The 13,166-nt window shown below is 46.6% G+C and overlaps 6 protein-coding genes across 6 annotated transcripts; 2 read left to right on the top strand and 4 right to left on the bottom strand.

Moving 5' to 3' along the window:
* Positions 1 to 283: 283 nt before the first annotated feature.
* On the top strand, positions 284 to 2,005 carry EDB91DRAFT_1060768 (aspartic peptidase domain-containing protein; the record flags this gene model as incomplete). The annotated part of the gene is made up of 7 exons (XM_041314374.1): positions 284 to 510; positions 562 to 588; positions 641 to 709; positions 760 to 1,172; positions 1,224 to 1,310; positions 1,364 to 1,707; positions 1,763 to 2,005. The coding sequence occupies 7 exons, from the start codon at positions 284 to 286 to the stop codon at positions 2,003 to 2,005; spliced, it is 1,410 nt and encodes a 469-aa protein (XP_041172062.1).
* Positions 2,006 to 2,735: 730 nt separating this feature from the next.
* On the bottom strand, positions 2,736 to 3,301 carry EDB91DRAFT_1228514 (histone-fold-containing protein; the record flags this gene model as incomplete). The annotated part of the gene is made up of 4 exons (XM_041321024.1): positions 2,736 to 2,906; positions 2,957 to 3,103; positions 3,152 to 3,210; positions 3,262 to 3,301. 4 exons carry the CDS (start codon positions 3,299 to 3,301, stop codon positions 2,736 to 2,738), a joined length of 417 nt encoding a protein of 138 aa, XP_041172061.1.
* Positions 3,302 to 3,493: 192 nt separating this feature from the next.
* EDB91DRAFT_865336 (histone-fold-containing protein) lies at positions 3,494 to 4,144 on the top strand. The gene is made up of 4 exons (XM_041328642.1): positions 3,494 to 3,624; positions 3,675 to 3,732; positions 3,786 to 3,895; positions 3,946 to 4,144. Exons 1-4 carry the CDS (start codon positions 3,598 to 3,600, stop codon positions 4,060 to 4,062), a joined length of 312 nt encoding a protein of 103 aa, XP_041172060.1. The 5' UTR covers positions 3,494 to 3,597; the 3' UTR covers positions 4,063 to 4,144.
* A 1,420-nt stretch (positions 4,145 to 5,564) lies between these two features.
* EDB91DRAFT_1253568 (uncharacterized protein) lies at positions 5,565 to 7,452 on the bottom strand (the record flags this gene model as incomplete). Its single annotated transcript, XM_041323671.1, has 5 exons — positions 5,565 to 5,642; positions 5,695 to 6,015; positions 6,082 to 6,396; positions 6,461 to 6,820; positions 6,868 to 7,452. 5 exons carry the CDS (start codon positions 7,450 to 7,452, stop codon positions 5,565 to 5,567), a joined length of 1,659 nt encoding a protein of 552 aa, XP_041172059.1.
* A 1,707-nt stretch (positions 7,453 to 9,159) lies between these two features.
* On the bottom strand, positions 9,160 to 10,974 carry EDB91DRAFT_1253567 (uncharacterized protein; the record flags this gene model as incomplete). The annotated part of the gene is made up of 6 exons (XM_041323670.1): positions 9,160 to 9,707; positions 9,749 to 9,922; positions 9,977 to 10,051; positions 10,107 to 10,296; positions 10,379 to 10,563; positions 10,617 to 10,974. 6 exons carry the CDS (start codon positions 10,972 to 10,974, stop codon positions 9,160 to 9,162), a joined length of 1,530 nt encoding a protein of 509 aa, XP_041172058.1.
* A 160-nt stretch (positions 10,975 to 11,134) lies between these two features.
* Positions 11,135 to 12,384, bottom strand: EDB91DRAFT_1253566 (uncharacterized protein; the record flags this gene model as incomplete). Its single annotated transcript, XM_041323669.1, has 4 exons — positions 11,135 to 11,604; positions 11,789 to 11,937; positions 11,994 to 12,260; positions 12,308 to 12,384. 4 exons carry the CDS (start codon positions 12,382 to 12,384, stop codon positions 11,135 to 11,137), a joined length of 963 nt encoding a protein of 320 aa, XP_041172057.1.
* Between the last annotated feature and the right edge of the window lie 782 nt (positions 12,385 to 13,166).

The following is a 13,166-nucleotide window of genomic DNA, read 5'->3' as shown; positions in this document are numbered from 1 at the left end:
GGGATCGACGGAGCAGGAGTAAATTGTCTTATTGCATATTCGAATGTATATAGCGATAGGAGCTATTATAGTTTATTTAGGAGGTTGGAATTTTGGAGCCGACCAAGCCGCGGCATTATCCGTGAGCCGTGACCAAACAATCCTTGGGAACCTTGGCCTTCCGCAGTACTACCATCCTCGCAGTGCGAGCGCGACAAACCACTTTCTTTCTTTCTCTTACCACCAGCTACTTTATCATAATCTGTTAAATTCTCGGTTTTCATTGCTTTCAAGTGCATTTTCAATGTTTTCCTCGTTGGCACTCGTGCTGTCTTTCTTGCTCGTCATCTCACCAAATGCCTCCGGTGCTCCGAATGGATATGAAACGGCTGCTGGCCAGTCTATCCCTCTGATCCGAAGACAGCCTGAACGGACCGCTGCTGATTGGGAAGCATGGGCACAGAACGAGCGAGAGACTCTCACCGTTAAGTATGGGGGAGCTATTGCGAAAAGGAGTACCGGGACGAACTTGTGAGAATTGACTCCTAGCTCCCACTTCGCTATCGCTGATCACTTACACAGGATGACTAACCAGAATGCAGATTCAAGGTCGGTCGGTGATCTCTGCTGCGGATTAATTTGTTGAACCCTTTCGTTCCAGTTACTTTGGTTCTTTGGCCATAGGCACACCGCCCGTCTCCTTCGATGTCATCCTAGACACTGGCTCGGCGTGAGTTTTACCCCTGACAAGTTTTTCGTGCTGTGCTGAACCTTATGTAGCGATCTCTGGGTCGCAGATCAAGCCTGCACCCTAGGCTGCTCCAAAGTTCAGCTGTTCGATGATCTGGCCTCCTCTACTTTCCACAACCTTTCTACGCCCTTCCAGATCCAATACGGTTCTGGTGCCGCCGCAGGTACATTGGGCCAAGACGTTGTACAGATGGCTGGGTTCTCTGTCCCTAATCAAATCTTTGGTGCCGTCACGCAAGTGACGTCAGGCCTCCTTAACACGCCTGTGTCTGGCTTGTTGGGGTTGGGATGGCAGAGCATAGCTAGTTCAGGAGCATCCCCGTTCTGGCAGACCTTGGCGAGCTCGGGAGCATGGACAGATCCGCTCATGGCATTCCAACTCACGCGGTTTATCAACGCTACCAGCCCCAATGCCCAGGAACCTGGCGGATCGTTCACTTTGGGTATGTCATCTCAGCGTGGAATCTGTTCACAATTTGACGCATGATTGCCAGGCTTTGTCAACAGCAGCCTTTACACCGGTACCATTGATTACCAGTCCCTTCCAACGACGCCATCATATTGGATTCTACCAATGAAATGTGGGTACATTCGTCGCTCAGTTTTGCAAAGTTTGACATTGGCTGTCTCAAAGCGTTGACCGTTCAAGGAAGCAGCGTCACCATCCCCTCGGGATCTTCATCTTACTCCGCCATCGACACCGGCACCACTCTCGTCGGTGGCCCCTCTAGCATCATCTCAGAAATCTACGCACAGATTCCAGGCTCGCAGCCTGGCTCAGGTAGCTGGCAGGGATATTGGACCTACCCTTGCAGCACCAGCGTCAACATTGCCATCTCATTCGGCGGGCCCAGCTGGCCAATCTCCCCCGCAGACTTCCGACTCACCTCCATTAGCTCATCCCAGTGTATCGGCGCATTCTTTGAACTGAGCACAGGTGGCAGTGCCCCGACCTGGATCATTGGAGACACTTTCCTGGTAAGCGCCTGTTGATGTCTATTGGGTGGCGGCTTGCTCACTTCAGCGATGGTAGAAAAATGTTTATTCAGTCTTCCGGTATAACCCAGCTGCTGTGGGTTTTGCTGCGCTCTCGAACACCGCGCTTGCTATGAACGGGGTCAATGCTGCTCCGCCTTCGGCTACCATTGGTTCCGTCTCGGCCAGCGCTACCGCTGGTACTGGTGGTGGAAGCAATGCTGCTTCTCGCCGTTGGGGTATTTCATGGGCACTGCTCGTGGGTGGTATCTCTATCGCTGTGGGTGCTGCTTGGATGTAAGGTGTCATGATTTGGGGTGAAATAGGGGTGGATGGACGTGTGACTGGACAGGGACTTTACTGATCAATTGTTTATTAACTGCAGACATTGCGGGACGATCTCACTACATACATAATGGATTGTACATTTAACATCACAGTACGATATACATAGTTGGACATTGAGTCAATAGTTAGTGCTACTTTGATCTTGTCAATGTTTGGCATTTTCTCTGATAAATTATCGTCGATGTCTTGCATCGTGATCACTTGTTTTACTTCCAGTTCCTCGTATTGTTTCTTCACCTGTTATTTGACATGCCTGGGTGGTTTCACCTTCCGTTTGGGTGGGTGTACTCGTCTCTTGTCCCAAGCGGCTCCTCGCCTACGACTCGGCTGGAGTCCTCCCCCTCGGCACGCACTGGTCACCGGTCAGATCTGCAAGACAGCAGATCATCTGTTGCCCCCGCCCGAATCTGGGAAGATCTACCCGAAACTAATCATTAAACAGGGGTACTGGGGACAGTCTAGGGACGTATCTAAATAACTCATCAACGCAAACTATGGTTGCTTCGATATTCAGGGTGCTGTCTGAATCAAAGTTGTGTGCATTCAGACTGTCTGATCAAAATGGTATGTGGAATCCGCTTGTCATTGCAGATTGCATGTCAAAATGGACCAGTCGACTATAGTGCGAAAGAAATAGATAGTACAATAGAATACAGCCCAACCACTAATAGAACCATAACCCTCTACGAACGCTCGCCGCGAAGCCGCCGTGCAAGAGCAAGATCTTTTGGTTGAATAGTAACACGCTTTGCGTGAATAGCAGCCAAGTTTGTGTCCTCAAACAGCGAGACGAGGTATGCTTCAGCAGCTTCTTGAAGAGCCATGACGGCAGATGATTGGAAGCGCAGGTCAGTCTGACGAACAATCAGCCGCGAAGTATCACATTTATGCAAGAGGGACTGACCTTGAAATCCTGTGCGATTTCACGAACAAGTCGTTGGAAGGGGAGCTTGCGGATGAGGAGCTCTGTTGATTTCTGGTACCGACGGATCTCACGAAGAGCGACGGTACCGGGGCGGAAACGATGGGGCTTCTTGACACCACCGGTGCTCTGAGAAAACTGTGAGCAAAGTTTAGAAGGTTGAAAGATAACACTTACTGCTTGAGCGGTCTTGCGAGCTGCGGACTTGGCGGCCAATTGTTTACGAGGGGCCTTGCCTGATAGTTAATGAGCTCGAGTGCCTTTCCTAGACCTAAAGTATTACTTACCACCAGTGGACTTGCGAGCGGTTTGCTTGGTACGAGCCATTGTTAATGAATAGGGATAATTGGCACAAAGTAAAGACGATAGTCAATGAAGTGGGTGGTGGTACGGTAATAAGCATATTCCCCAAATAGAGGTGTACACTATATACGCGCGCGTCGCGTGATCACGTGCAGGACCATATTCCTCAATCAACAAACTTGGACACGGTAATTCAGCACAGCCACCCGCCGCTCATATATAAGCAGTCGTGGCTCATTTCGGCGTTCTATCTTCCACTCGTCTCTCGCAAACACATTACGCTCACGCGCTTCACCACACTTTACTTTTAACTCAACACAATGTCTGGCCGTGGAAAGGGTGGCAAGGTGAGTCTAAATTCAAAGATATCTCGCTTTTGGTCTAACGTGTTTTGAAGGGTCTCGGAAAGGGTGGTGCCAAGCGTCATCGTAAAATTCTTCGTGACAACATTCAGGGTAAGTCATTCGTCGGTCCTTGGCCTTGTCATTTATTTAACTTGCACGTACAGGCATAACAAAGCCTGCCATTCGTCGTCTCGCCCGTCGTGGTGGTGTCAAGCGTATCTCCGGTCTCATCTACGAGGAGACCCGCGGGGTTCTCAAGATCTTCCTTGAAAACGTTCGTTTTTTGCATTGATACCTAATGCGCATGCTGACGATTCCTCGCAGGTCATCCGTGACTCGGTAACATACACTGAGCACGCAAAGCGGAAAACCGTCACCGCCCTTGACGTCGTCTACGCACTCAAGCGGTCAGGGCGTACGCTGTATGGTTTCGGTGCATAGACATTTTCCGATCTTCTTGTTATATTTATACTGTATCAGTACTGTAATTCTAACTTTTTCGTTCTGTCTAACTCCATATTTGAAATCCAATTCGTGATTGGAGTCATTGTTTGCATCCCAGTAAAGATTCAAGTTTGTCACTGTCGGTCAAACGTTATCTATTATGCCATCTCCTGCACTGACGAAATGTCCGTGGTTTTACCGACTTTTGAGTATCTTTAAATGCTCCTTCGCCAACATTCATTCAACTGCAGACTCATGGAGTAGTTTCCTACCGAACGAGGCTCTTGCTTCTATCTTCCAGTCTCTTGCCCTCTGTCCTCGCAGCTGTTGGGCGCGTATCCCGCCAGTGGAGGGGAGTGGCAGAATGGCTGCTATATTCTAACATCTTCATCCCAGAGACTCCAACTCCATTCCCACTTTCATTGAGTCTCAAGCTTGATCGCTGGCCCGCGGTGCATCACCATTACGGAAAACGCATCCATCATTCGACGAGCTTGGGAATTGCTTGACAACGTCTTCGTTGGTGTTTATCTGAACCTAAACATGTACATGCACGGTGAGCTTTTGTGCTCATTCCGAGACTTGTGCCTGATCGACCTCGATGGTTTTGGGTGTCCCGAAGTCTGAACCCTGGGTGCTTGGACTGCAAGCCCAGGAGTACACCGCCAGCAATCGGTCTCGCTGTTGCGCAAGTCTCGGATGTCGGTTGACCCATTTGAATTGCCAGGTAATCTTGCGGCATTCAGCCCAAATATTTGCTTGCTTGGCGCATAGGTCCTACATCATGAGGAATACAGAGCTCGCTACTGCCCGTCAGATTAACAATAGAAAGTGCAAGCACCTTTCTTCGTGCTCGAAGCAAGTGCCGCGAAGGATTCCATAGAACGAAGAGGATGAGCAGTTGCGAGAAAGGATATTACTAACGCTAGGCAGCGCTAGGCACGCCAGTGCTTTGTATGCTCACTAGGTTCGCTGGCCACAATCTACATCAGTAAAACGCCCGGTTCCTTACCTTACTTATTTTTAACTTTTCTTGTACAATAAGCAGAAATAAGCAAGGGTCAAAATAAGTAAACCGCCAGCTGAAAAAGGCCACTCGTCGTCTGGATTTCTACTTTTTTTTTCACTTATTTCGCTTTTTTTGCAAGGCAAGCAATTTCTCATTCAGCAACAAGCACGCTAAAAGCAGCAGGAAAGCAAAAAAAGGGGGCTGTCCGAGTGAAAAAGCAGAAATCAAGGAAGCACATACGGAAATTGTGTAGTGAAAGGAAAGCAAAAGAAAGGGGGCCGTCGGAGCGAAAAAGTGGAAATTAAGGAAGCAATATATGGAGATCGTGTAGTAAAACTAGAGAGCGGGCGGAGGTAGTACCAGTGTAGACCTGAAACCATGCACAATACAATGAGATTAAAAGAAAACAAGTGACGAGAGGCAAATGACGACAGCATAGTAGAGCGAATGAGCAGTGTGCGAGTGATGAGGATATATATCTTGACGGGGTTTAGAACAGTGGGGACTGAGTATAGTGAATGCTACCAGTAGCAGCAGCAGCCTGTGTCCATAGTGCCATTGGAGATTTCTATGAAAAATACATAAAATTCAGTAAAGATGTAAGTCAACGAAAGCAGCACATAAATACACAGCAAAGCACGCTCGTCTTTGGATTTGTCCTCTGTGACAGCCGAATCCCAGGCTGCACATTCCTTCAAGCCAGACTGCGCTATGTCTGTCAATGATGCAATAAAGGCTGGTCCCTTCTTCTTGATGGACGTGGCATACTGTTTTGTCTTCTTCGTGCACCTGTCGTGTGAGAACAAGAAGGGGGCATTGGTCTCCTTGCCCGTGACCTTGTTGAGAACTTTCGGCAACTTGATGTTTGTTTTGCTAGATGATGCTGAAGCTAAAATATTCTCGGCCTTGATATCACCAGTGGAAACCATTTCCACAGCGCGCTAAAGCTGCTGCAGAAGTTGAACATTGTCAATAGTATCCATGAGAGAGAACAAAAGAAGCCTTACAGCTGCAGCACAAAGTGATAGAGCACCTACCATTCCACTTGATGTTAGAACATGAGTCTTGAGTGCAGGAACATTGGCGTGGCTGCTAATATTAGCGAGGTGTGCCTTTCCGAAGAGCTGAAGCATAAAGGCGGAATGGTACACTCCAAGGGGATCGCATGTGTCCATGTCGCTGAAAAGGAAGGTGAAATTGTTCAAGAGGAGGCCCACAAGGACCTGTGGGTCACATTCCTTGTCGCTCGTCAGGAAATCAATGATAATTGCGATGGCTGTTGAGCCCAAGTTGCTGTGCCATTCAGAAAGCCATTGAACAGTCTAGTCAAAGGTGTCATGGTGTAAGATATATAAGTCAGCCATAAAAACAAGAAGAAAAACATACAAGGGAGAAAACGACACCATTCTGGACCAACTGAATGCTGAGCTCCAGATACACAGCATTGAACATGACTTGAATATGCTTGAGTAGATTTGCATCTGTGATGGTCCAAACAAGGTCATCTTCAAGACTCCCCATCCACAACAGTACGGTCGGAAGAAATTTCTTAGTCCAGTGCTGGTCACCCTGAACTGGCGCAGGTAAATTGGTGTTTCGATATTGCGCCCAGGGCTTTACTGATTTTGCAGGCGTGTCGCATTGGACTACAGGCTGTTGAGCCTGTGCAGGAGTAGCGTTGATTGGTGCTGTGGTCTTCACCCTCTTGGGCGCTGGAGTGTCCATGTCTACAGTTGTGACAGATGTCTACAAATATCAGTCAGCGGAAACTCATGTGAGAATCGAGTTCTCACTGAATTTGTAGTGCGGCAAGCATTTTGCAACTTTGATAGGGTCTTCATGAGCAGTGCAGGATCTTGCTTCAAGTTGGCCACAGGTTGAGATGTCTCTGGCTTGAGGTCTGAGTGGGTTGAATCAACCTCCATAGAATAGTCGTCAGCATCAGATAGTAGATCATGGTCACTTGCAACAGCGTCAAAGTCTTCGATTTCACTGGCAGACGAAACCTCCAGGATGTCTGCTGCCTTCCTTTTAGGCACTGGCCTAGGACGAGGCACTGACCACGCCTCACTACGCTGAGTGAATGGAGCCTTGGGCTCATCATCATATATGCCGGCATCTGAGTCATCGTGTGTGAGTGTAACACTAGTTTGTAAAGATAAATCAGTAGTGTAAAATATCAATAAACAAAGGAAAATCACCATAGCTAGCTCCTGGCCTTTCTTGACTGTCGATCGAGCAAGCTGGTGTTCCAATGAATCATCCTCCTCTTCATCATCGAAGCCTCCAACGAGCACATCTCCAGATTTCTCAGTGGTTTTGGCTGAGATAGCGCTCTCAACAGTGACTTTAGAAGTCTCTGTGAGATGGCAGGCCATAGTGTCAATATGATATATCATTTTACTGTCATTGAAGTAAATCCGTGATATATCCCTGGAGTCGGCTTACCACGGCAAATAGTTTAGATGCCATTACAAATGATATATCACCATGTACCCAATATGCACTGCCGCAATTTTGGCAATTTTGAAACTCAGCTTTTGTCATTCCAGGCATTTGGTCAACTCCTCATGTCAGGCCTTCTCACACTATTCCCACACTCCGCATTTTCGCATTTTTAGCCACCTTACTCCACAACACCCAAAACATGACCCAATATGGTACATCCCCACAATTTCAATTATTCCCACCCTCCCCCTACATCATTGCAGCTTCACCACCACACCACAATAGATCCCTGTGCATATATAAGTAGCAGTTTAGTATATATATGTATGATATAATGTAATAGACCGCTTTTTTTGTCTATTTGTGTGCCTGCTCCTCCTCTAGGGCCCTCTTGACATAGGGTAGGTTATAAAACATTTTCGCATTTTTGCCCCTTTGGTGGGGAGGTGTTCTATTATATTCAGAACATGTCTATGAGCATATATGAGTAGATTCCCATCTTTATTTCACCCCCTGAAGCGTCCTACATCAATAGATATAGCACATATGCAAGGAAACATAAAATGTGTTCTCATTTAATGATTTCTAGGTGGACAGCCTTTGAAAAATGATTCCCAGTATCTATTCAACAGTAGGAACAATATATCAGGAGCATAGGACCATAGGATGATCACCTGTTGCATAGTGTACCCCCCTCTCCTGGTGGTTCACCCCCTGTGAAAGTTTTTCCTGTAGGACCGGACCTTAATTGAGGTGAGGGGTCTATTTCTATGTATATTTGGAGTAGATATATCATATAGCTGGCCCAGAACACATATAGGATCCTTCTACAGGAATTAAAATATAGAAAATCGCATTTTTGATGTTTTTACATGTCTTAATCTTGCATAAATAATCCAGCCTGCTCATATATGATTATCACAGTATATATACTTGCTTTGTATGACAAAGATCAGTTCAAAATAGGTTGTAGGCTTGAGATACTGCATATGCTTGCTATTTCTACTGATAAGGGATCAATACCTTCAAAACATCGAAATTTAATAATCAGAAACTTGGAGTACATTCCAAATATATTCAGTATCATATTCATAAATTCACAAAACAATCCAACAGGAATTGAGTGCTGAGGAAGTGAAATAGATAAGAAATGGAGTGTGGGAAAGTCCAAAGACCCAAAACATCGAAAATGCACCTCAACCTTACATTATCATTGCCTAAATAGGCTGCCATACTACCCTGGGAACGCCAACCTAATTAGCTCAGTTCGCATCAATCCCTGACACTGCCAATAAATACCTGAATAATGCTGAATATCCTCCCTTGCTAACATAAGGCAGGAACTCCCCATGGGACACCGGTGCTACTGCTGCCTATTACCGAGTACAACGTACGCAAACATTCTATTTTTGGTAATACTGAGTCACAACGCGTCGGCAATGTCCTTAAACCTTCGTGCTCGTCGTTGTCCACGACGAGCTCGAGTATTCAATGTAAATTACATCTAAATGCACTGTTTTTTTGTGCGCCCTCATGCGTAACAATTTAAAGAGTCTTAGTGCACTATTTTATAAGGCAAATCACGAGTATTTCATTAGGAAAATTCAGAAACAAGCATAGTATTGTAAGTATGTAAGTCAAGAGGGCTGAGGTATAGCACTTGCTGAGCTTCCGTCAGTGCTAGCGCTTGTCTGGTGTACAGAACTGACAGAGGCGCTTGTGGCACTTCCACTGTCGTTGGCGCTTGGGGTACTTCCACTCTCGTTGGCGCTTGCAGTACTGCCGCTGTCGTTGGTGCATGGTTTCTTGCGAGGACCGCGCTTCTGGCCTTTGTCTGACCGCTCTTTGCGTGCCCGCTTCTCCACAGCAATGCCACTTCCATTTGTCGTGGTGACAGTGCTGACACCTGTTGCACGAGCCTTGCGCTTCGATCCTTGATGAAATTGGGCTTGAGTCTCTGGAGGAGTGGTGCTGGTAGTAGGGGGAGGAATGTCACTGCTGGGAATGTCGTTGGAAGTGCCATTGTTGCTGTTGGAAGTGTCGTTGTTGTTCGAAGTGCCATTGTCGCTGTTGGAAACACTGTTGTCACTGTTGGAAGTGTTGTCGTTGCCATTGGGAAGTCCAGCTTCGTCTCTGTCTCCAGTGCGGCCGTTTAGTGCTTCTTCGAATGCTGATCCTCCCAATCCTTAAGTTCAGCCTCTGTCAGTTTACGAAAGCGCGTAGCACCCGACTGCCATGCATTATGCAGCACGGTCAATTCAGACCGTGAGCTGATGTCCCCTGGGGCGCAGAACTTGCTGAGCGGCCAGTTCTCGAGGATGATATGGAATTTGGCGGTGATATAAGAGTCGAAGTTTTGATAGTAAATACGAGGGACTTTGAAAGGTGCAGCTTCAGCTTCTGTTATGTTATTGTGTTAGATACCGTACACCAAAGACCAAATAGCAAACATACGAAGTTTCTGCAGGATTAGCACACTGATGGCTTTCTTGAGAGCGAGAACTTCTTGAAGATGAGTCTTTGCAACACCTGCGAGTAGACTACAGTTAGTAATCGTTAATAGATGAACGGCCTCTGTGCTAACCTTGGACACCAGCGATGCAGAAGGCCTCCATACGCAAGGCAACATCCATAGCTGAAGTACCGTAGCATGCATCCAGAAAATCTGCAGCTCGTTGAGTGTGAAAGAGGTGCGGCTGGTTGAAATGATCGAGGTTGGAGCGCGTTGCGATGATCAAGACTTCAACACCTGTGCGAGCGTTCAAAGAGCGAGCCTTTGAGTTGTTAGCATTATGAATTATGATTAAAAAAAATACTTAGTACCTCTCAATCAAGTGTCTCCAAGGTCTTTCGAACATCTTGAAAAGCATTTAAAGGCACGTTGTGGAGAGCAAGATTTTTCATTTCACGAAATTCTTCGAGTGACTGTACTGCATCATTGGTTTCCTCCTCTTGTGCGGCCTTTGTCATATTGTTCCAACGTGATGCAAGCTCTTTCACGCATTGTGAGGCTTTGACAGATGGAGAGCCAGAAGGACGTTCTAACGTAGGTAGAGACATGAGCATCGTCAAATGAAATAGTGAAAAAACATACCAGCGTTGATGCGTTTCACTTCTTTGCGAACAAACGCATTCCACCGCGTGGGGCTGCGTGATGACTGTGCTACTCGAGCGCGCTGCATAAGTTCTCCAAAGTAGTACTCGACACTGTGTTTGCCGAATCTCTCATGTAGCAACTTTGCTTGTTCATTTACGATGTTGCGAGCCTCTTGGAGTGCCTGTGCATATGAAACACGGTGTGTTAGCCGTTTGTCTTTCAAAACAGCTTTGTCAGCTGCTGAAAGCTTGTACCAAGTCCTGGTGCGTTGATGCCAGGGTTTGCGAGGCTGGTTGGTAGTAAGCCTCCGCATTTTATTAGCATAGCGGCCAAGTGAATTGGAAGTGTCAGGCATGACTGCAATAGCCTGCAGCAGTGCGAAATAAAGCAAAAAAAAAGAGACCTGACAAAACAAAGAGATCCGACAGCAAAAAAGAGATGAAGACCCGACAAATGGCAGTGTTCGCTAGTGTGTCTATGCACGTGACTTTAGATCTAAGCAAGATATATGTGCATCAAAAACCATCGTCACCAGTAATGAGCATCCAAAGCCAGTGTGCCTCAGAGATGGCAAGACCCCTTCCTGAAATCTCATCAACAAACTCCTGGCCAGATTTGCTGGTGTCTACAGCATGGGCAATGCAAAGCACAGCACGGAGAGTGAAGCCATGAGACTGGAGATAGGAATCAGCAAGATCACCAAAGGAAGGCATGGGGGTATCATCATGTGGAGGGGGTTCGTAGTGTGCAGATTGCACTCCACTTAACTCCCGAACAGCCTGATAAACTCGGGGCTTCGATGTTCCGGATGCTTCGAGCGACATCGAGCTGTGTGCTGGAGCAGCGGTTCTCCATGCACAAGAAGACTGAGGTGAAGATGTAAGTGGAAAAGCTGGAATAACGATGCGACGTGGTGTCTCGGAGGGTAATTCGACATGGACACGGCGTGGCGTCGTCTCAGAGTGTAAGTTGACATCGACAAGTACTGTAATAAGTCCCATTAGTATTTATATTGAATAACAAAGAGAATGTACTCGCAAGGATCCAATTTCACGGAAGAAGATTGGTGTGAACTCTGGAGGCCGATGAAGGTGCGATCTTCTTGGGTAGCTGTATAGGGCGTTAGACAGAGTGACGATGAGACGGCACAAACAAGATGATGAACATACCTAAGGGACGGTGCGTTTCGTTCTCCTTTGCCTTGAGTGTGTCGAGGACCTCACCCTTCATGATCATCCATGCAATTGCTTCAGCAAATGAAATGAATTTTTTGTACTTTGGGCGCTGAAAGCCCGAGACAGCTTGATGGCAATCTTTCCTGCATAGTAGTTTCAACAGTTAGTATTGGAGTGACATAGAAGATGTGAGACGCACCATGTAGTGAAAATACCCGTCTCAAACCCAAAAAGAACGCTATAGAAACCTGTGACTACTTTTTCGTGGCGCTCCTGTTGAAGCACGCCATGTGCAGTGTCAGAAGTCAGAAAGGTGCGAGCAGCATCAGCAGGCAAAGTGTCTTCATTGATCTTCGCAGTCTTGATAATAGATTGGAGGCTGTCAAGTTTCCAGGCATGTTCAATTGACAGACAACGAATGGCAATAGGAAAATAATGAGCGCCTGAAGGATTTGTGATAAATGGTCTGTAAAAGAGTTAGCCATCTAGTTTGTATAGTATGCGAAGGCAAACCGTTCAGTGAAAACACCAGAGTTGCAACCACCAAACACTACATAGCATCTGGATCTGGAAGAAGAAGAAGTTGACATGAGAACTTGAATGTGATGGTGGCGATCAAATAGAGACGATGTTGCCAGTGAGAACATTGAGATGATGCGATAACAGAGTGGCTGATTCAGACACTTACTAACGATCAAACCTTCGCATACAGAGTCAGTGACTGCCAATTCGACTCACTGGCTGAATAAATTCGATCTTAATCTTTCGCCTTCCTGCTTTCTAGGCCTTGAATATACTTCACCAATAGTTCGGTCTTAATCTTTCGCCTTCTTGTATATAAATTCGATCTTAATCTTTCACCTTCCTGTAAATTCGATCTTAATCTTTCGCCTTCCTGCTTTCTCAGCCTTGGATATACTTCACTGATAATTCAATCTTAATCTTTCGCCTTCCTGTCTCCTTCGCAAAATCTAATGTCCAGAGGGAACCATCATGATTGTGTGATTCGACTACGAAACAATGATTGTATCAACGAGTAAGTACTAAGTCAGATAAGTATTCCACCAGGGTGCCTATGCCTTGCTGCAGGTCATCAACTTCATAAGGTGCATCAGCAGTGTCATCCGCGTCATCCGCATCATCCTCCGGTGCTTCTGGTAATGCACTGTCCTGCTCCATACGAGATAGTACCGCTCCTTTCCTCGTGCCAGGTGATGCCACACCAGTGAAACCAGATAGTGCGTAGATTTGCGAGATGCGAGCAAGCAACTGGAAATTGATCAGACAACGGCGTGCACAGAATTCCTCGACAGCGACTTTTAGAAGAGAATCGTCAGCAAGCGAATTGAGAATAAGATTGAAATGTTGGTGT

Source organism: Suillus paluster, assembly GCF_016628075.1.
Source record: "Suillus paluster strain FC165 chromosome Unknown EDB91scaffold_88, whole genome shotgun sequence".
Taxonomy (NCBI): domain Eukaryota; kingdom Fungi; phylum Basidiomycota; class Agaricomycetes; order Boletales; family Suillaceae; genus Suillus; species Suillus paluster.
This window is presented reverse-complemented; position numbering and strand designations above follow the sequence as displayed.